The 23025-nt window shown below is 52.0% G+C and overlaps 1 protein-coding gene across 1 annotated transcript; it reads left to right on the top strand.

The window, feature by feature from the left end:
• The first annotated feature begins 1027 nt into the window (after window positions 1-1027).
• Window positions 1028-1978, top strand: LOC135324017 (olfactory receptor 6M1-like). The gene has a single exon (XM_064499452.1). The coding sequence runs from the start codon at window positions 1028-1030 to the stop codon at window positions 1976-1978; it is 951 nt and encodes a 316-aa protein (XP_064355522.1).
• The last annotated feature ends 21047 nt before the right edge of the window (window positions 1979-23025 follow it).

The following is a 23025-nucleotide window of genomic DNA, read 5'->3' as shown; positions in this document are numbered from 1 at the left end:
AAAGTTTCAGAATGAGAAGGTTTCCTACTTGTATAAACTTGAGGTGAGACTTGTCTACCTAAATCCCTTGAGTCAGAAATCGCCAGCTTTCAAGGTGCAAATGCTTATAAGGGAGCCAATTATTCTTCTCTTTGTCATTTCTCAGTCTATCAAGTATAATTGGCCCACTGTGAAATGTACTGTCTTCATTAAAAAAAAAAAAAGAAAGCAAGACAGACTTCTGGCACCCTCCTGAACATTACTTTTGTGATGACTAGGCTCATTCCCATGGCAATCAGCAGCCAAGGCTTATACAGACTACAGAAAGCATTGTTCAGTTCTCATGACATGGAGTTCAGCTTATCAGAGCCTGCAGGACAGCCACCATTATACCATCAGCAGGAGTGAAAACCTCTTTTTATTCAAATACTTTGAGTCCTATCACTCACTCTATCTTATAATTGCTCCTCTGTATTTGTCCTGTTGCAGGCTGTGCAGTGAGTAACTCAGCTAGAACGTGAGTTCCTCTGATGTTACGATATAAACTGCGAATGCAGGATCCACTTTTGCTCTGTCTCTCCACAACTTGCATCTTGCTTAATGGAATTGAAGCTCTCTTCAGCAAGCTACCAAAAATAAACACATGGGGTGCCCTCTGTGCAGAAGGTAAGTGCAAAAGCACAGACATAAGAGGAAAGGTCCTCTTGCAAATTTCCCTTGCAAATGTAAATTTTGGTTACTTTGTGCATGCATGCATGACATGGAATGCAGACATAAGAAATGTAGGATGAAAACAATGCATTGTATGTTGTGATTTGATGGTAATTTTGACTGATGGCAACAGAGAGATTAAAGGAGCTTGGCTGCAAAGGCCTGCGTATTCCATCCTCTTTCTTAAGCAAAGAGCTATAACAAATATTTGTGACTGCTGGATGGGGAAGAATGGAGACCTGAGCGGAGAGGAAAGATCTTTTTGAAATGAATGAATTGAATATTCAAAGAGACTATGTTGCTTTCCTACTCTCACCATGACAGAGAACACACTTGGATGGGGAATGTCACAGCTGTGACAGAGTTTGTCCTGGTGGGATTTCCTAACAGCCATGAAGTGGAGATCATCTTCTTTGTGGTGTTCCTGCTTGCTTATGTAGTGACTGTCCTGGGAAATGCTCTAATCATTGTACTGGTCTATACAGACTGCCGCCTCTGCTCTCCCATGTATTACTTCCTCACTAATTTGTCCTTCATTGAGATCGCCATGACCTCCATTGTTGTGCCAAAAATGCTGGCAAACATCCTGTCAGAGAAGAAAACCATCTCCTTTGCTGGCTGCTTTAGCCAACTCTTCTTTTACTTCTTCCTGGCTGCAACGGAGTTCATCCTCTTTGCCATCATGTCCTATGACCGGTATGTGGCAATATGCAACCCCCTGAGGTATCCCACCATCATGACGGAAAGGGCATGCAGCTGGCTTGTACTGGGTGCGTGGGTGGGTGGCTTGGTCATGATCCTGCCACCAGCGGTCCTGAAAGCCAGGCTGCCGTACTGTGGTCCCAACATCATCGACCACTACTTCTGTGACAGCGCACCTCTCCTGCACCTCGCTTGCACAGACATCCGGCTTGTTGAGCTGAATGATTTTGTGGTGTCCTTGGTCCTGCTCCTCGGCTCCTTGGCGTTGACCATTGTCTCCTATGCTTGGATTATTTCGACCATATTCCGGATCCCATCTGCCCAGGGCAGGCAGAAAACATTTGCCACTTGCGCTTCTCATTTCACTGTTGTTTCCCTGGGTTTTGGCATCTCCATCTTTGTCTATGTCAGGCCTTCCCAGATGAACTCTGTGCACCTCAACAAAATCCTTTCTGTTCTCTCTGGCATTGTGACTCCTCTTTTAAACCCCTTCATATTCAGCCTAAGGAATGAGCAGATGAAAGAGGCCTGGAAGACTGTTGTGCGCAACTGCTTGGGGATGGCTAAGCAAGGCAGAAAGCTGTGAGAATCATTGTGGCTGGTAGGAAGTCAACTCCTTGAAAGATCTCAACAGGGCCTCTGCATTCATGGTATCTTCTGATAGACTTTGAGGGGGAGTATCCCATTATGGCCAATGCTGTGGATGAGCATGTCTCAAAGGTCAGGTTCACAATGGCACTGTTGTGTCGGGCCCCACCAAAATTCCTCCCAGACATCTGATAGTGATTATGAGGCTGGGTGTCTGCATGGCAGTGTGTGGCTGTTGGGCAGAAAGCAGTCTCCGGATCTGACCAAAAGGTTGCAGGACTGAAAGGAACAGAAAGGCCAGCAAAAAAGGGAGTGGAAAAGTGAAAAGAAATGGCAGTCAAGTGGTAATTATGAATTTTACTAAATTTTCATCTTTTTTTTAACTTTTAAACTGTTAAATAAAGAGCCCCTGTGTTCTGCTGGATACTAACTCCTCTGTCAATATAATGCTGCTTCTTTGAAGTGTAGGCTATAGCTGATACAGATGAGATGGGGGTCTCTCAAGAAGTAAATGCAGTAAGAGAAGGAAGTGCTACAGGGTAACAACAAGAGAGGGAGAAACTGAACACTGACATGGAAGAGCTCAGATCTGTGCCTGAAGTATAAAGGTTTTCTGTTTCTTTTAAAGAAGTGATGGGACCAATGTATAACAAACTCTAATCTCCCTACTCATTCATATGCATAAAAAGGTAAATTAGGAAACAGATATTGACCACTTCCCCCTGATACCAACCCTAATTTTATCTTGGAGACTTTGAGTGGAACCTCTGGGGGAACTCTAAATATAAACCTCAAAGAAAAGGCAAGAATGCTAGGAAAACAAACAAACAAGCACACAAAAAACTAGCAAAACCTCATGTGCTTCTGAATTCAAGTCTGCTCTTGAGAAAACCACCCTGTGTTTTTCACTTGGGTAATCTGAACATTTTTATCACATATTTTCTAACCAGCTCTTCTCATCACTGATGCATCAGTTTAAGAAGGCTTCTGGAAGGGAGTTACTGATAGTGTGAGAGACACAACCAGCAGTTCTCAGTTCCCTTTGCTGTGAAGAGAAGATTCTTTCCCCGTTTCAAACTGAGATTGTTAAAGCCCTTTCAGCTGGGGCTCTTATTCATAAGAAGCAACCTGTTAACGCAGAGCTGCTTGCTAATGGCTCGCATCCTTCAAGTTTGAAGAGTGAGGAGTCTCAACGCTCTAAGTGGGAAATGCAAAGGGAAGGCTCATTTCCCAGATAGCATAAGCACTGCTCTGTCTCCTGCTGAGGGCTTTCAAGGAACTGGGAAGCATTGCTAGATATCTGTCACAGCAAGGGAGCCCTCAGTTGGAGGGCTCAGTAAGCTGCTGGAAATCTAAATGACAGAGCAACAATTCAGTAAGAATCAGTATCTTGGGGAGACTACCCTCTCATCTTCACTGTCCCACCTTTCATCACCTTCCTCTTTGGATACTTCAAAGCTCTAGTGTTCTGATTGCTGGCATGGAAACTCCTTTCAGTACCCTGAAAACCTATCATCTATGAATAAGTAGCTACTTTTTTTGCCTTGTTAAAATGTCCCATGGATCCATCAAGGTCCTTGGATTCATAGGGAGATGAAAGACTCTTTTATTTCTGATAGGGTCCACCTTGGCTGACTTCAGCCATGTAAAAACAAATAATTTAGGTCTAAGATGTTCTCCCAAACTCCATGTGCAGACACAGTTCCAGGGAATGAGTCCTCAAGCTGAGATCTGGGATGAATCTCTCTCGCTAAGGTCTAACAATCAAGTCTTTTGCCTCGCCTTCCCTTCCCTTCCCTTCCCTTTTTATCCTACTCCTCTTTAATGTTCTAAAATTACATGCAGATACGATGAAATCTAGAGAGGGAATGTAAGCTAGATTTTTCTCAGGCTGGCTTCTCTTTCTCCTTTTTCTTCTTTTTTCTCACTTATCACAAGGCATTGTCTTTAAATAAATCTCCTCAAAGAAAGAAAAATAAATTTCTCTGCTACTATGCAACAAAGAAGAGGCTTTCAGCCTCAAGGGTTTTGTCCTCTCCTCTCCTTACAAATCTTTCCTCAACAAGCAACCTGTGTCAGACTTCCATATGTACACATAAATCTTGCTCAAGCTTGCCCAATACTGCAGTCACATGTATGTTTATGTTTGTACTGGTCTTTCACTACACTTGAATGTAGGGTGGTGTGTAGTGATGGTGGATGGTCCATCACCATTCTTCAGTGAGTGTGTTGCTTGGATTGTTCTGTGGGGAAAATTCCCCAAAGAAAAGTCTTGGAGAATCACACCCTTGGACCTGGGTTCATTCTTCTGGGATTTTCTGACCACTCCAACTTGCAGGGCTTGCACTCCAGAGTCTTCCTGATCATCATCTCTCTCATGGTCCTCACATAGGGAACAGCCTCATCGTGCTCATCACAGTGGTGGACTCAAGCCTCCACAGCCCCACATTTCTTTCTGATGAACTTGATCTTCCTGGAGATCTGCTACACATCAGTCACTCTGCCAAAAATGATGGTAGGTTTCCTGACAGAAGACAGCAGGATCTCCATCCTCAGCTGTGCTGCCCGGCTGTATTTCTTGGTTTTTCTGGGCAGCACCAAAAGCCTTCTCCTGGCTTCTGTGGCCTGTGATCACTACATGGCCATATGTGACACCCTGCATCATACCCTCGTCATAACTGGGTACAGCCTGCTGTTCAGTCATGGATGGTGTCCTACGCCTAGGGCAGACCTATCAGCTGTCCACTTTGCCCTTCTGTGTATCCAAATGTCATTCATCACTACTTCTGTGATCCCCCCGCCCCCCCCCCCCCCTTTTGGAACTAGTCTTTGGGCCACTTTATGGAAGCAAGTGATGCTGTATGTCACCAACCTCATGTTCAGCATCCTTCCCTTTTACTTATTTCTCACACCAAAATTATCAGGACAGTTCTGAAAATGCTTTCTGTTCTGGGCAAAGAGCTTTTCCCCCCTACTGCTTACACCTTGGGGCAGTGACTCTCTTCTATGGCTCGACCACAGTGGCATATTTAAAATGCTGACCAAGGCACTCTTCAGACAGTGATTTACACAGTTGTTCCCCCCATGTTTAATGCTATCATCTGTAGCTTGAGGAACAAGGAAGTGAGAACTGCTCTCCAGAGATTCCTATGGAGAAAGTGAAACTGTAAACTATGTAAAATATTCCCAAATAGTACCAAAAGTTCCAACAAGCTATTTGCTTGTCTGAACATAGGCATCTCATTTTAACTTCAGAAAAAATGGGTGTCCTGCCTGCCTTTGATCCTCCTCAAGATGAGCACAGGTCTCTTGAGTCATTCCTGCCATCTCTGAGAACCCCAGCTAGGTATCTTCATACCCTAGAGCATCTTCAGTGCCCCAGGATGCTTGTATGCAAATAGCTAATTCAAGCCGTGTCTGCCCAAGGTGCCCTATTGTTAAAAGTAGGTAAGTCAAAGAAGTCAATGATGTCTAGAGGGTGACATATCCAACAGGAAGGAGGTGTCTACCTAAGGTTTGAACAATCACTTCCTAAACCCCATTGACTGTCCAGAGTGACCTTGGGTGGGAGCAACTCAGAGAAGTTAAAAGACATGAAAGTCATCCTCCCCTGCTCTGAGGTCTTGCATGGAGCTGTGTAACATTTGACTACTTTGACATAATGAAAAAAAAATCACCATGGGGAGAGTCCAGCACTGGAACAGGGGCCCAGAGAGGACTCAGACAGACAGTCGCTGACCTTGGAGATTTTCCTGATCCTGTTGAACAAAGCCTCAAACAATCTGACCTGAGTTCAGTGTGCACCCTGCTTCAAGCAGGAAGGTGGACTGTAGACCTCCCAAGGTCTGTTTGCATCCGAATTGATCATCTTCCAGATTCTCCCAGTGTCTCCCTGCTGGTGGCAAAGTGAGCCTAGACCACGATCTGAGATGTTCAATGTCTGGTGTGATGTGATGCTAATTTCCTTCTCTGCAGGATCACTGTACTGTGATTGCAGCAAACTGGAGAGTACCTGCAACACCCTCCAGATGTCTGGATGCATCTAAAGAGTCCCTAGATATCCTTCAGATGATGTACAGTAAAATCCTCCAGGATGTCTTTAATCTAAGTGTGCAATTGTTGCTTGATATGTTTGTTGTGGTTTAAACTTTGAAATAGTACTGTTGTCTGCCTGGCTTGCACTTCCATCACTTTAATTCCTTTTAGATCTTGGATCTCAAGTGTGTGACATATCTTTTGGGGGGAAACACAGGCCTATAATGGAAGGGACTCAGGGGGTCATGAAGATAGATGTACAGATGCTATGGCCCGTATCGGGTATGATCTGTGCAAGGAAATGCTCTGTGGAGTCAATGTCCTCAGGACTTGGTCATGGTCAAGTGGGATGCCCTCGGCCTGCTCGGTTTCACACAGACCGCACATAAGCATTTTAATTTCACCTAAACCCCCACACTTCCATAAGAAAGAAAGACAAAGAATTGTTATTTCTAAGACATGAATCATCCTGTTTTCAGAGAAAAGATTAAAAAAATCCAAGGGAGAAATATTCATTCAGAGCCAAGTCCAGCATATCCAGATGTGAGACTCACCCACACAAGCCAACAGGAGAGCCTCTCAGGATGACCCTTGCAGACTGAGGATGGCGGTTACTGCCTACGGGCATATGAGTCTCATGACTGGATGCCGGGAAGAGCACTTTGAGATTGTGCAAAACTTACTATGGGAAGTTTAGGGAAGGGCCAAAGGTGGGAAGGGAGGGATTAAGGTGTTTTGAAGGGCTACAAGCTTACTATGGGAAGTTTAGGGAAGGGCCAAAGGTGGGAAGGGAGGGATTAAGATGTTTTGAAGGGCTACAAGCATGAGAAAATAGAGGGAAAAGGGAATCAAAGGAACTGAACACATGTAATAATGTTGCTGGTCAGTACGCTTCTGTGGCCATTCCCTGCGCTTGATCCCCCCAGCCTCTTCTTATTAAACTCCATTTTCTGGGGTGGGGGGCCTCTCTATTCTGTGTGCATGTGTGCGTGAGGAGGTCTCAGTGCCAGCCACTGTGGTGGGGACCACAAGTCATAGGGGCCCATGTGACTGGGATGCCAGCAGCTGGAGAGACTGGAGTGTGTGCATGCTGTGTGGGTGTGTATGTCAGTGCGCGTAACCACTAGCAAGCATCAAGCCAGACTAGGCAACGAGTAGGGTAAGAAGCTTGGGAGCCAGTTACCGGAGAGGCCGTAAGTCTGGGCTGGATACTGGAGAGCCCAGAGGGTCTGTGAGTCTGCTACTGGAGGGACCAAGTGGTCCAAACCAGCTACTGGAGAAATGGTGGGGTCTGGGGGTCTGGTACTGAAAGGGCCATAGGTCTGGGCCAGGAGGGGAAGCTGCCCTTCATGTGAGAGGGCAGCGGGAATGCGTGGAGCTCTGCCTCAGGATGGATGATAAGCAGGTGAGAGCTGATGGGTCAGGATTAGAGGGCAGACCCACATGGGCGACATTGTGGATGTGATAGGTGCTTCACAGGCAAGTGTGGAACTCAGGATGGTGCAGCCCATGGGCGGGGGGGGGGTTGCTCTGGGGTGCTCCACAAGAGTTAAGGAACCCCGGGTGCACCACAGCCAGAGTCACCACACTGTGGGGTTGCTCTAGCCTAGTGGCACACCCTCCAACGACCCCATGATCACTGAACAAACCTAGTCAGCAAAGGGGAAGCGACACCACAGACTCACACCACAGGCATCGAGGTACTGTGGAATTTTGTGCTGGGTTATCTGTTGGACGTCTGTATTGTTATCCATTGATATGTGTACTGTTATCTGTTGAACATCCATACTGTTGGTATGCATATTGTTATTGGCTGAGGCCATGTGTTCTCTTGTGTAACCGTGGTCTGGCATTGTTTGATTGGATAATGAACTAAGCTCGGGAAGGATAAAAGAGAGTAAGCCACATACCTCTGTGTGGACTCAGACTCACCATCAGCTGGCCTGTGGACCCGACAACCCACCCATCAGTGGGGACGACCCTGAGGCCAACTGCCAGGGAGGACATGAATCATCCCAGTGCAGCTGGAACGTGGTGAGAACAATCTGGGAAACTGTTACCGGAGCAGTGACCCACATAAGGACAAGGAAAAACCGAGAATCGTCACTATACCGTGCATCCGTGGCTTAACAATAGGGCTTGGATATACTTTTAGGTTTTCTAATATTTACAGTTTGTAGATTGTTTGGTGTTGCCCAATATTTGTTACACGTGTAGAAACACTTATCTCTAATAAACTCCTATACTTGACACACAATTTCTCTCAAGCTCAGCGTGCCTGGCCTATGAGGGCCTGAGGCAGAAGTGACCTCACAAGCACAAACAACAGCCATGGGCCTGCCACTGGCCTATCAGGGCTGCAGGCACAAGTGACCTCACAATCTACATCAAAGACGTGACCGCTCCTGGCCCATCAGGGACTGAGGCAGAAGTGGCCTCACAAGTACAAACTGCACCAAGATGCCTGTGCTGGCCAATGAGGTCCTGAGGCCAAGGCACCGCACCATCTGCATCCAAGCCAGGGGCCTGATGCTCGCCTATGAGGTGCTGAGGCAGAAAGGACCCCACAAGAACAAGCAGCAGCAATGTGCCTGCTCCTGGCCTAGCACGTCTGGAGACACAATGACCTCACCATCGTCACCTTGTGCATGCTGCTGTCTCTCAGGTTCTCAACATCCTCACCAAGACAACAAGCAGTAATGTACTGACGCTGCCCTGCCAGGTAGGGATTGAAAAGGGGCCTCACATTAAGCCCTGCAGCCATATGCCTGCAGCTGCCCTATCAGGTACTGAGTCACCACTGACCTCACAAACACAAATGGCAGCCATGTGCCTGCAGCTGCCCTATCAGGTACTGAGGCACCAGTGACCTGACAAATGCAAATGGCAACCATGTGCCTGCTGCTGGCCTATCAAGGACTGAGGCAGGAGCACCTCACAACCTGCACCAACAGCACTTAGGTGCCTCCACCGACCTAGGAGGTGCTGAGGCACAAGTCACCTCACAGGCAGCACCCAAGCCAGCTGCCTGCAGCTTGCCCAGCAGCTCCTGAGGATAAAGGGACCTCACAAGCACACACCCTCCCCATGGGCCTGCTGCTGACCTCTCAGGTACTCAGGCAGAAGGGACCTCCAAGTCCACACTGGAGCTATTAAAAGGTTTCCTGCTGATCAGGAGAATACACAGAGGGGACATCCCAAGAACCTGCACCAGCCAAGGGCCTGCTGGGCACAGCCTTTTCTCTACAGCAAGGTGCTCTGCCAAAGGATCTGTCACTGGTGGAGTTGGGAACCTCCACTGCTTCTTCAGGCATGAGAAACATCTCTTGGCCAGCCTGTATTTCACAAAAACACATGGCCTGAGGCAGGCTTCTCTGATGCCCTTCACAGAGGAGAAGCTCACCTGGGTCGCCCTTATGTATCTTCATGTCTCTGTCATCACTCCTTTCATAACACTCCTCTGCAAACGGTTGTCATCTCCTGGCAAGACTCTCTCCAGGTCATGCGACATCTCCACTCTGTCACCCTGGGCACAAATCACAAAAGGCAACAATTGCACTTGCATTTCCTTTACCATCGAGTCCGAGCTGTGAGCCACTTGTTCTGCAGCACCTACACAATGACAGCAGGACGCCACTTCCATTTCTAGGGCCTCGGTAAAGAGATCAGCTGAGGGAGCAGCTGCACTGGAAAGGGTTTCTGACATTGTCAGATCTGCTCATCGCTGCACCAGGCATCGACCTGATGCCAGACCTCGGCTGTGGCAGCTAGTCTACAAACACACTGTCTCTGCCCCACAGAGATGGCTCTTCTGCTAGATACAACCAAGTGCCAGCAGGAAGAAATGGACGCAGGACACTCACCACTTGCACACTCCCCAGGCACTGCTCTGCTCGCTGCCTTCCCTTGGCTCCTGAGCTCAGACACGCAGGGAAGCTCTTGTGGTGACACCAGAAGGATGCTGCTGCCTGTGGGCACAGCAGGCTGCTGCTTTCCACCCCCACGACCCCACCACATCATTAACCTCCAGCTAAGGACAAGGGTTAGGGCATTTGTTTTGGAATAAAGCAGTTACAGGCACAACTTGGAAACATCTGGGAGTCCTGTAAGTCTCCTGAGTCCAAAGTAACCTCTGCCCCTTTCCTTTCGTTAGCTGGACAAGGAGCTTCTGTGAAGGGAAAAAGGGTGCAGAGGCTTTGAAATGAGGCACCAGCAAGGAGACAGCCCCAGACTGGAGGTGTGGGGAAACACCTGCAGTCCTGTGGGAACGGGTTCTGCAGCAGGAGCCCAGGCTTCACACTTGGGTTTGCAGCACACCAATGGTTGGGGGCCACAGCCAGCCTGGCCCTGGGCACATCCTCACCGCTCGCAGAGGCAGAAGTCCAAGAGCTGTGAGACTTCCTCAGTTCAAGCTAAGCAGGCTTTGGGGCACGCAAAGGCACACAACAAATGCTGGCATTTATTACAAGGGTCTTTGACTTGTCCTACGTGGCACTGCAACTATCTAGGAAAAGGAGGGGGCACTACAGCATTTGTTGTGTGGGCCGGCACTAACAGCATTTGTGGGAGGAAGAATTTACAGCAGAGCACAGGTACCAGGAGGTGAACCCACACCCCAGGTCACCCAAAAAAGCCAGGCACATTTATGGAAGCCTTTGCATCCATATGTAGCCTCACCTCATTCGCTTGCAGCTGGTATCACACAGAGCTCACAATGCTGGCAAAGGTGTTGACAGCTACAGGGACACACCCTGGCACCCTGCCTCCATCCTCGGGGGCTCCAGGACTGCACTGGCAGCCTACCTGACCATGACTGGAGCAACCCAGGAATAAAGAATTGGAGGGTTATTATCCATTCTACTGGCCTTACATAGTCACAACAGCCAGGGGCAAATGTCTCCCCTCTATGCTGAGCTGTCTTTGGGAGAGCAGAGCCAGCAGGGTCACCGGAGACATTCTACCCCTCTTTTTGGCACAGTTGAGGCCACATCTGGATACCAGGTCCTGTCTGGCCGTCCAGTTCCAGAAAGGCAGGAACACACAGGAGGGAACCCAGCCCAGGGCCACCAAGAAGGTCAGGGGCTGGAGCATGGGGCATATAAGGAGGGGCCGAGAGACCTGGGTTTGTCCAGCCTAAGAAAGAAAAGGCCAAGGGGGTTCTATCTGCTCTGCACAACTACCTGAGGGAGCACACAGAGAAGACGGAACCAGATTTTCTTGGAGGTGCACAGTAACAGCCTGAGAGGCAGCAGGAGCAACTTGGAGCTTGGGACATTCTCCGTAGATGTTAAGAGCAATCTTTCTTCTCCATGAAGGTGGCCAAATTGTGGCACAGGGACCCAGAGAGGTTCTCACATTTCCATTCTTGGAGAGATTCAAAAACTTCACTGGAGAACGCCTGAAGATACCTCATCTCCTGGGACCTGTCTTGAGCAGGGCATTGGATCCCTACCTCCAGATGTCTCCCCCATTGCAGGCTCAAGGAATCTGCTAGTCTGAGATTCTATTCCAAAGGGAGCATCGCCTTTGGAGCTGCCACATTCACAGCTGACCAAGAACTGGCATCTCTGAGCCACCCATTGCCTCAAGAGGCCTTACTTCTTGTGAGGTGGCATCTCCACTGTCTGCAAGGGTCTGGGCAGGCAAAAAGGGGAGAAGTAGCTCTGCCCACTTCGATTAACTCCCCATCTCCCTGATGGATTGGAGTGGATTAGTGTCTGGGATGGGAAGATGAAATGAGGGTCCAGATGCAACAGAAAGCCATGATGACTTTCCCCAGAAGTCTCGGTACAATCTCAAAGACTCAGGGAAGCATCAAGAGCTTCAGAAACTGCAAGCCTGAACCTCAGCTGACAGAAAGAAGGCAGCAAACTGCGAGCATCCCTGGCTCACACCAGGATGCTCCAAGGAGGGAACATGGTCACCAATGGTCCCCACCCCAGGTCTCCCAGGAGAACACTGTAACGGCAGGCTGGGCCCTGGGAGCACAGCACTGCTCTCTCCAGACACCTCCACCGGTGATGAGCACCAAGACATGGGGACGACCACCCGTCCCAACCACAGAACACCCACCACTGTGACACCTCGCATCCCACACCCCTCACCTCACAGAGGGTTCCCAGCCAACACACACCTCTGCAGCAGGGACACACAGGGCACAGCAGCACACATGGCAGCAGCCAGGGCACCCCCAGGGCCCCAAAACACACACAGACCAACTCTCCAGCTCTTCCATTCCCTTCCAGTCGTCCAAGGCCTTGCAACAGGCCCTTCCTCTCAACAGCCAGGCACAGCCCTGCGCCTGCTCACTTCCCACCTCCAGGAAGCAGAGAGCAAGTGCTCTCCCAGGGGCTCAGCAGGCCAGCTCTTGCCTCTTGCTCACCCAAGGGGCCTCCCTACTGAGGTGCCATTTAGGCCTCCAATGCAGGAGGCCTGGTCTCTTTGGCACCACTCACCCTCTCACAGGGCTGGTGCAGGGGGCTCACAAATGACCACATGGCAGCACACAGACACACTGACCAGCACACACAGAGCCAGGGCACCAGTCCTGGACAAGCAGGCTTCCAACCAGGAAAATGGCACAAGGCTTCCACTGCTCTCAAGCATTTGCATTCCACTGTCTCAGCAAGGGCTGGGATTTCTCTCCCAAGAAAAGCCTGGAGCCAAGCCAGCAGGTTTCAGCAGTGCACGTGACACATGGAAAAGGCAGTTGAGGCCCTGCCTCCAAGGGCTCACGTGTCATGGCACAGGGAGAGTCTGAGAGCACCAACACAGTCACCCACTGAAGGAGCTGGGGGTGTGGGAGAGCCAGGTTTCTTTGTCCTCAGGCTTGGTACAAGGAGCTCTCCTCTAAGCCAGCACCAGGGGCAGGCTGGAGGAAGGACCACTTCTCTCTCTTCTCTTAGTAAGCAATTGACCCCCAGTGCTCCACTCATTGGCACCTTGACTTTGCAGGGCTGGATTGAGACAATCCCACCAGGGCCTCAGCTGGACAAGCTGGAAAACAAAAGTGGTCACAAGGCAAAAGCTCTAGGAATCTCCCCTCAAAAAAGGAGGAGAACCTCTAAAAGCACTCCTCTGTAAAAAGCCAAGGGAAAGTGCTTCCAGCACACAGGGTCCACAATGCCAGCCCAAAAGCAGGCAGCCTCCTTGGAGGATGACTGTGCTCACCACCACTCCCTTGGCTCCAGCTGCTCGCAGCAGTGAATCTAGGGCTAAGTGGGGCTCCTCACATCCACCCAAAGCTCAGGAAAAAAAACAGCCACTTGCCCGTGGCAGCAGTGGCAGCACCTGATGACACCACACCTAGCACACTCATGCCTGCATGTGGGCTGCTCTCTTTTTTCCCTGCTGCAGCACAGGAAGGTCACACTACAGCAGGACGGTGCAGGAACTCGCAGAGACTGCAACTGGAAGGAAGAGAGACCTGAGCTGTGCGTCCCTTGCAGGGCACTCTGGCTTGGCTTTCCTTCTCAAAGGGACTGCTTGTCTAAAGAGATCCGGCACATGAATGCACAAGCCCCTTGACAGTCATCTGCCAAGAACCATCTTGCCTGTCTCCAAAGACCACCTCTCCACAAGGCCTTCACTCCTCCAAACAGCTGCCAGGATGCTAACAGCCAGCAGGCAGTGAGCATCTCCCACCGCCTCCTCCTTCCTCAGCAAACACTGCTGCAGGGTAAAGCTCTCATTACAGAAAGCAAACAAGAGGGAAGGAGGGAAAAAGCAGGCTTGGTTCCCATCTCAGGGGGACCAGAACCACTGCCTGGCCTTTAGGCAGCATCCTGCCTGCACATCCTGCACAGACGGCAGCATGCTCCCAGATTCCCTTGGTCACGCCACCAGGGCAGCCTGGGCCCTGCGAGCCAAGTCACCTCCTCACCTCGCAGCACTGCCCAGCTCCCCAGCCTGGCGGCACTCCCCATGCACAGCACTGCTCTCTCCAGACACCTCCTCCCACACAGAGCAGCACCAAGACACTGGGGCCAACGCCCATCCCCATGACAGGAGACCGCAGCGCTGTGACACCCCACACCCCCACCCCTCCCCTCACAGAGGGTGGCCAGCCAACACATGACTCTGCAGCAGGGACACACAGGGCACAGCACCACACATGGCAGCAGCCAGGGCACCCCAAGGGACCCAAAACACACACAGACCAACTCTCCAGCCCTTCCATCCCCTTCCAGTCCTCCAAGGCCTTGCAACAGGCACTTCCTCTCAACGGCCAGGCACAGCCCTGCACTGCTCACTTCCCACCTCCAGCAATCAAAGGACAGAGATATCCTTCAGATCTGGGAGAAAAATCTCAGAAGACCCCTGGCATTTGGATGTGGCAGAATTTTCTGCAGCACACAGACACTGGAAATCAGATTACCGATCTCACTGCTCACACCAGCACTGCATTCATTTAGCAGCATAAACATTCTAGCTGGACTCCTTGGTCCATCAGCAGCAGGCTGTAAGCCTGTACTTAGCAAGAAGTACAAAGTCAAACTCCATGTCTACATTTACCAGAGAACATCATCCACATTATAAATGTAGCACTACTAATTCACCATGATGGAGTGGAATAAGATTTGTATCAGATGGTGTGGAGTAATACTGTCTACTTCTGCTTGATTTATTAGTTGCATCTGTATATTGCTGTAGAGGTGTCAGTCCCTCCTCCCGGCACACTCACCAAACCCAGAAGCGACCTCACCACCAAAATCCAAGCCATGGGCCTTCTCCTGGCCTAGCAGCTGCTCTGTTAGAGTGAGCTCACAAGTCCATACCCCCACCAGGTGCCTGCTGATGGCCTAAAGGGCTTCAGTGGCAGAAGTTTGCTTGAAATATCCCCTGCCATGAACATGCTGCTGCCCTACCAGGTACTCTGACCCAGAAAACCTCACAATCGGCTTCCAAATCTATCTGACTGCTGCTGGCCAATCAGGGACTCAGACACAAGTGACCCCACAAGCAAATGGCCAAGCAATTAGACAAGTGCTAGCCCTGCAGAGACAAGTGACCTCACAGCGACTCTCCCAGCAATGTGCCTCCACACAGTCTGTCAGGCACTGAGACAGAGCTGAGCTCACAAACATCTCTCCACCACATGCCTGCTGCTGGCCTCCCTGCTGCTCTGGAGGACCTCAAAGTCCATTCCCAGCAAGGGGCCTGCTGCTGGCCTATCACATACCGAGACACAGCTGACCTCACCAGCACATTCCCCACTTCACAGCCTGCTGCTGGCCTATCACCTTCTCACCCAGAAGGCACCTCACAAGCACCTTTACAGCCAGGCACCTGCTGCAGCCCCAGAGGCTGCTGGGACAGGAGGGACCTCCGAGTCAGTTCCCAGCCAGGTGCCAGCTGCTGGCCTGCCAGCTGCTCTGTCTGCAGTGACCTCACAAGGGACTTCCCAGGCAGGGGCCTGCTGCTGGCCTATCAGGGACTCGGAAGGAGATGACCTCACAGTCCCCTTCACAGCCATGTGCCTGTCACTGGCCTATGAGCCTCTGAGACAGCAGTTATGTCACCATAACTTCCCCAGCCCTGAGCCAAATCCTGCTTATCAGCTGCTCAGGCAGAAGTGAGCTCCAAAGCACAGAGCCGAGCCACAGGTCTCCTTGCTGGCCCGGCAGCTACTGACCAAAAGCTGATTTGACACGGGTGATTTTTTGGCATAGGTCTCGCAGACAGCCGTGACCTCCCTGCCCACAGCCCGGCTACATGGCCATTGCCACCTGCAGCTCCTCTGCCTCCCCCAAGGCTCAGCCAGCTCCTGAGTGGCCACCCGGACTCACCCCGGGGCCTCACAATGTTCACAGTGCAGCAAAACACCCATTACGCACCAGTTACTGCCCCAAGACAACATCAGCTCCTGCCTAGGTAGCACCTACACCTGGCCCCTGAAACTTAGCAATTGCAGAAGGGCCTGCAAGTCATTCTGGGCAACATCCCCTAACAGGAGGATTGCATGGGAGCAGCGACCATGGAGCTGGAGACAGCAGGGCCTCATGTCCCAGGCGGAGGAAGAAGCCTTCCTGCAACTCCCAAGTCTGGTTCCTGCCCCAGTGCTGAACACACCCAGCACATCCTCCACACCCGCAGGACAACAAGCACTCTCCTGCTTGGGGCCCTGACACTCTGAGACACGGGGAAGGACTGCGGCCAGGGCATCTCAGCGGGGGAAACCAGCAGAGCTGGGATTCAGCAGCTCTGCAGCCCGGCCTGGGAGCAGGGCTAATGGCACCGGCCAGGGCAGCACTGGCCGCCCAGCAGCTGCCAAGGCCCTGCAGGAGCCCAGCAGCTCCCAGCACAGAGCTGCTCTGCAAACACCCTCCCGGCTGCTGCCAGGGCTGCAGGGCTGCGGCCCAGCAAGACGCACGGCGCAGCCTCAGCGGCTGGGGCCTGGCGGGACCCGCGGGGACAGCCTCTCTGCGAGCCCTGGGAAACGCCCTGTTCAGGACAAAAGTGAGCCTGGGGCAGGGCCTTGGCGAGGCCCCCAGCAGCCTGCTGCACTGCCATTGGCTGACGGAGCCATCAGTCCAGCCCAGCCCACCCTCTCCCCCTTGCTGGCCAATCAGAGGGCAGCACTGGGGCGATGCCATGGCAAAGCTGCAGCCCTGTGTGACCCAGCAGGCAGCCCCTCCCTTCCCCTTCCCCTTCCCCTCCCTCGCCCGGCCCCCCCCCCCCCCACGGTGGGGTGCTATATTGTGCACAGCAGCCCTGGCATTCAGCAGCCCTCGCGCTGCGCCCGGCAGGGCTGGGCCGCAACCAGGCAGGGGCTGCTCTGTGTGTGGCCAGGCTGGGCCCCAGTGTGTCGCTCCACAGGGCTGAGGAGTCCATGGGGCAGCCAGGGCCAGAGCAGCTCTGGGGCTGCCGGTGCTGGGCAGCGCAGGTGTGGGGCTGGGAGGGGGTGGGGGAGATGGCCCTGCTGGGCTGCCCCCAGCACTGCCCCCACGGCTCAGATAAACAGGCTTGGGGTCAGCAGGGACTTGTGGGGTGGCCATGGCACCCCCACCTCTTCCCAAGCTGCTCCCCCAAACAGGCTGTCTTTTGGGTGCAGAGGTTTGACCCCATTTGCAGGAGGACAGGGGCTGTGGCCATCGGAGGACAACATCTCTGAGCCCCAAACATGCTCTGCCAAGTTGGAAGCATAAAAGGATCCAGGGGAAAGAAGAGAGGTTGTCCCAAACAAATAGATACTTTGAGGTTATTACAAGGCGAAGGTTTGTTTTCCCATGTGGGCATTTCCAGCAGGCTCTTTAGAGCCCCATGGGAGCTGCAGGATACTGCACCTCTAGGACAGAGAAACCCTTTCCTGCCAGAGCCAGACCCCAAAGGGGGACCCACTCCCAGGGAAACCTGGCCATGGATTGACCCCTGCCATGAGGGAATGTAGCCAGCTCCACAAGAGCCTTGGGGCTCAGGGCAGGCCCAGCCCTATGTCTCAGTAGTCCTGGCTGCCACGTTGTCCCCTGAGCCAGACGGGACCCTCAGGCAGGGCTCTTGTGGCAGCCCCTGCCCTGTCCAGCCACCCCCACAGCCCGGGATCCACAGCCATTTTTGCAGTTAACAGTCTCTGTGCGACACCTTGGGAAGGAGCTCCCGAAGCCCTTACCCTAGGTGGAGAGCTGCAGGAGTATTGGGAAGAAGGAACTGCATTCCGGGCTGATGGTCTTGGTCCAGCAGCCCTCCATCTCACTTGCCCCCTTGCCCTTGGCTCTGCTGTCCATCTGGGGAAAAAGGATGCTCTTCACAACTCATAACTCAAAACTCCTCTCCAACCTGCTCCTCTGCCTTTCAGCGAGGGGCCCCAATGTGGCACCGCTGCCTCCTGTCTCCACTCCTTGCCATGGAGCAGCTCCAAAGGGCAGCAGTGGGGAGCATGTGAGCAGTGACCAGCAGCTCCTGGGCCTCCCAGTGAAGTGAGAGCACTGCTGTGGCACCACAGAGACCTCCCTGTGTTGCAGCACATCCCACTGTGACCTCAGCTCGTGTCATCTGGGGGCTCAGTAGGTCACTGGCATGGAGATGGCACAGCCAGGGAGAGAGCAGAGAGATTTTCCCCTCCCTTCACCTTCCTATCTCCAGATGGTGCTAAAGGCTGTGAAATATCTGGGGTGGGGGGCGGGTCCTGGAGAGGTCACTTCTGCACCCCTGCACTGTCAGGTCTCTGCACTGGGCAGACCTGTGTGGGAAGCTGGGGTTTGGGCATTGTTTTGGCATTTGGCATTTTTCAAAGATGAGATCAAAGTCATGTGGGATGAAACAGCACAAAGCCCGGCCAGAGCTCAGATGTTTTGGTGAGCTTCAAAACTGATTTCTACTCTGAGTTGCTCTTTTAGTAGAAGCAGGATGTAGGACCATATGGGACAGGATGCAGCCTTTGTCCTTGATGCACCAAAGCAGCCTCTTTGTTTTTAGAAGTCCTCAGCAAGGTTTCTCGGTCGGTAGTGCTTAAGATGAAGATCATATGCCAGAAAAGAGCAAACGTGCCCTGAACACACATCATCTGGAGAACTTTATCTGGGACCCTGGTCCCTGCAGGGCTCCCAAGCCATGGGCCAGACCAGGTAGCAGGTCTGGGGAAGTTTTCCCATTGCCCTTGAATTTTGCCCAGCTTTCCTTCAGGCTGAACCTGGGGAAAGGCATTTCTCATCTTGGACCTCAGTTGGTCCTTGGGTTGTTCAGCATCACCTCGGGGCAGTGCTTGTCCCCTGGGTATGGTCCCTGGCACCCTGGCTCTCTTTGGGGGGTGTACAGCCCTGAATCCCTGGATCTCCCACAGTTTGGACCCTGGGCTTCTCAGGACATGCCCACACACTGCAGGGCTGCTGTGCAGGCTCTGGTGCAGAGCCTGTAAGGCAGTGCAATGCCTCAGGACCTGCATTTGGGCTCATTCAGGAGTTTGTGAGGTGACCATCTCCCACCTCTGCAGCTGATGGAGTTTAAGAGCATCCCTGTCACAACTCCTCCTGCTCTTCCTAGTCTCTACACAGTCCTGGGGTGACTCTTGCAGAAGGAAGACCCCAGTCCTGTCCGAGATGGGGTTTTCTGAGTCCCTGTAAAAGGAAGGACTCGTTTCCTTCTTTGGGTTGCTTTCTCAGGCACTGCCCTCCCTGATGCTGTGAGCCCCAGCTCTGCACCCTGGACTCGCTGCCCTTTCTCTCCCGTCTCCTGTGTGTCTACCCAAAGTCTTCTCTACGCACCGGGGCATGGCTTCAAATGACAGAAGTGTTGATTTAGAGAGCTCACTTGAAGCTGTGACATGTTGTGGAGCTGAAGGCCTGATGGAGGCTAGTCTGGGACATTGCTGTGGCCCCCACACTCCCTCTTGCTCCGTGCCCAAGCACCCAGGAAGGGCCCAGGAAGGAGAGCAGTGGGTTTGGCGTTGGTGGGATGGGTTTTCCCTCAACACGTCCCAAGTCCTGCATGGGTGTCTCTGAGTGCCCAGGAAAGTCCCTCTTTTCTAGCGGCTTGCATAAAGTGTTTTCTGGGCTTTTGTACAGGAACATAGCCCAGTCCAGGATCCCCAAGAGCAGCACGGCCCATGGCACAGCCTGGGATCCCCAGGAGCTGTATGGCTCTCTCCTGTATTTCCACATGCCCTGATTAAATTGACAACTTCTGACATCACCTTTACAGCCCACTAGCTGGACATTGTCACATTGCGCCTCCTTTCATTACTCTTTCTTTATTCCCACACTGAGCTGCTGGTTGACACTTCAGGGAGTTTAAAGCTTGCTCTGTCTTTCAGTAGTCTGTCCCTTTAGCCAACTCCTTAACTGTGTTTGTCTCTACCATTTCCTATCTATCAGAAAGGTTTCTAGTAAGGCCATCCCTTGTGGAAAGTGGACTTCATTGGAGGCAGCTTGTACATGGCATACCGTTGAGTGTCATTATTTTTTATGAAACTGTATCATGCTTTATTTTTGTTTGATTGCAATTAAATGAAGAACTTTCTGTGTCTATTTGCAGCTAGTTGTCTAAGGAAAGCAGGTGGGAATTGGGGCCTGTGAGCTGTAACATTCAGTTGCAGAGTTGAGTGGAATGAGGTTAGCTTGTAACAGGAGTGATGCAAGTCCCAGGTGGCTGACGAGAGCAATGGCAGGGTTGGGGAGATGGGGAGGAAGATTGTCCATACAGCGTGTGACCTCTGGGAGACTGCTTTTCCTGCATGTCCACACTTCCTTAGGAGACACTCTGGATCAATATCAGTTAGAGAATTGGAAAGCTGAAAAATAAGTCATAAAAACACTATAAAAGCAGAAATGTTTGTATATTACTGAAGTCTCCATCTTTCAGCTACACCCCTGAAACTCCTCCAATTAGCCATACAAGACTTGCAGAAAATGATAGGGAGAGACGTGGTTCATCAGGGCTTTTTGCCTTTTAATGAGCCCCATGGTGTATTTGGTGCTGAGTCCATGAACTACAGCTAGTGAAAGGTGATTGAAGAAAATGTTCAAGAAGTCAAAGTCAGAAGCAGAGCCCAAAGTTCCATATAGCATTAATGGGTCCCACTGAGGACAATTAGCCACAAAGACTCCCTGGGGGCTGATTAGAGCAGAAAGTTGGAGGCACTGATTACAGGTAGGCGAAGGCAATGTGCAGGTGGCTCTGATGCCAAGTCAACCCTTGCTGTGTTTTATGAAGCAGAATGGCCAAGCACAGACCCCCAGCTCCTGAGAAGGGAGATCCTTTCCCTCACACATCGCCCAGTACTACCCCTGGGGGCAGTGTCCGGGTGGGGGATGTGCAATGCCAAGTGCAGGACCACAACATGGCACCTGCTGGGGTGCCCTGGTGGGCAAGGGGACAGTGAGGCCCCGGTGTCTCCTGGCAGGGCTCAGTGACAGAGACAACGGCCATAGGACAGAGACCTCTGTTCTTTTGGGCCCTACAGCATGCCAATGCCCTTGGCTGTATCCACCACAGACTGTCCTGCACTGTCCCATGCCTGCTACTGGGTGCCTGCAGACTGTAGACACCCAACCTGCTTCCCCACCTTGCTCTTACCTCGGGATCTCCCTCCCTTTACTGATGTCTCTCAGCCAGCTCTCAGCATCCTCGGCTGCAGCCCATGCAATCCCAAACATTTGCATGGGTTGAGTTCTCCCATGTAAAACCTGACCCAACCCTCATGCCCTGCTGGTTGTTTTTCACCTTGGGAGACCTGATTCTAGGACAATGGCCTGAGAGACCTTGTTGGTGGGGACTGAAGCAAAGGCTTTGAGTTCCCCAGACCTATCTGCAGCTACTGTTACTGAAGCAACAGCAGTTCATCTCTGTGCCTTTGACATCCCTTGCAAGTGTCAATCCTAGAGGGGCTTTGGCTTTCCTAACTACTTCCTGGTTTCCCTGGACAATATTTCTAAATTCTTCCTTTGCAGCCTCTCCGTGCTTCCCATTCCCTCCTGTCATTCAGTCATGAGTTCCCTGTTAGCCGAGCCTGTTTCCTGAGATATCTACTTGTTTTCCCTAGTATCAGTATGGGCCATTCTTGAGCTTGGAGGATGCTGTCCTTAAAGACGTGCCAGCTTTCCTGAGCTCCCCTGCCCTTCAGAGCTGCCTCCCACGGGATCCCTCCACCAGGCCCCCCAGTAGGCCTAAGTCTGCTCCTCTAACACCCTCAGCTTCATAGTGAGCAGAGCTCTTGTAGTAGTAGGCATCAAGTGCCATTTCAGCTGGCCAAGGAGATTCACCACCTGGTTCCCAGCTGATGCTCTAGAAGGATGTGGGTCTCACAATTGCTCCATCAGAGCCAGCAGACACATGCACGTGTCTTCGACCACCTCTGGCACTTCAAATGTCCAAAGGGGTGTGCGTGTGTGTGTGTGTGTGTGTGTGTGTGTGTGCAGCTGACTTGCTCCCTCCATCTCCACTGATTACAGTGGGGTCTTAGACAAGGAGCTCCCATGCAGACAGGCATTTTGTGCACAGTACAACTTGGGCAAGGGGAATCTCATGTCCTGTGAGGTTGTGGAGCACACGGGAAGGAACTGAATCCCACTCCATCCCAGGGGCTTCTCAATGAGCATTAGATGTATTGATTAACTTCTCTACATCAATCCCTGAAGCACAAGTAAAAGAACTCCCTTCTTGTCCTTGTGCAGCTGTCCTCTCTCCTTATGAGATGGGAGCAGGGCCTTCTAGAGTAGGACGTTTCTACCTCTTTTAGAAAACTGTCCTGTGATGAGACAAACTGCAGTGCTGGACTCCGTCTCTCCCCACGGTTTAGAGAGGGACCATTAGTGATTATTTCAGTGTCCTTCAGTGGATATTTCTCAGGGGCGACTCTGCTGCCTTTCAGGAACTGTCAGCCCTGGAGCCCCAGGAACATCTTGAGGGTATGCAGAGGTCAGAGAAAGTCACATCTTCAGCTGAGCTTCTGCTCCTGAGCTGGGCCTGGCTCCTGGGACCATGGGAGCTCATGGCAACCTGGCAGGTGCTGCAGAGAGACAGCTCTGTCCAGGAGCAGCTCCTCTTAAAGGAGCAGCAAGACTCAGGGTGCTGCCTGCAGGCACCAGGATGAGATGAGCGACCCAGAAGCTAAAGACAGTTGGGAAGGGGAGGATGGCTGAGAGCTCCCTGTGAGGAGAAATCTTCACCACCCTTGACACAGTAAGTCTCTGGCTGCAGGCCAACACTGCTGTGGTTCCTGGAGGGCTCTTCTGCAGCTGGCACCTTCCACAGCTGAGAGGGTCTGTCAGGGCAGCTCTGCCAGCTTCTCCTGTTTGGAGCAGGTGGTGCTTTAGAGCAGGGATTTGCTGGCACATGGCAGAGGGACAGGGCATCATGGGACACTGCAGGGGTGTGAAGCCAGGGAGGGCACCCAGGTCTGCGCAGGTTGTAATGCAGGGTAGTGTCCTTGCACCCCAGGGTGCTGTGTGCCCGGGGCAGTGAGTCTGCTGCCTGCGAGGGTCAGCACTCCGCCTGCCCAGGGAACTCCCTATGGTGCTGCAGGGAGAAGCTGTGGGTGGAAGGAGTGACCCCAGTCAGGGCAGGTTCCTTCTCCTG

Source organism: Dromaius novaehollandiae, chromosome 30 (assembly GCF_036370855.1).
Source record: "Dromaius novaehollandiae isolate bDroNov1 chromosome 30, bDroNov1.hap1, whole genome shotgun sequence".
In the NCBI taxonomy this organism is placed as follows: domain Eukaryota; kingdom Metazoa; phylum Chordata; class Aves; order Casuariiformes; family Dromaiidae; genus Dromaius; species Dromaius novaehollandiae.
Note: the sequence above shows the minus strand (reverse complement) of the source record. Positions and strands in the feature narration are given on the sequence as shown.

Excerpts from the sequence above, each read along its gene's own strand:
- LOC135324017 (XM_064499452.1), top strand. The coding sequence starts at position 1,028 with ATGGGGAATGTCACAGCTGTGACAGAGTTTGTCCTGGTGGGATTTCCT.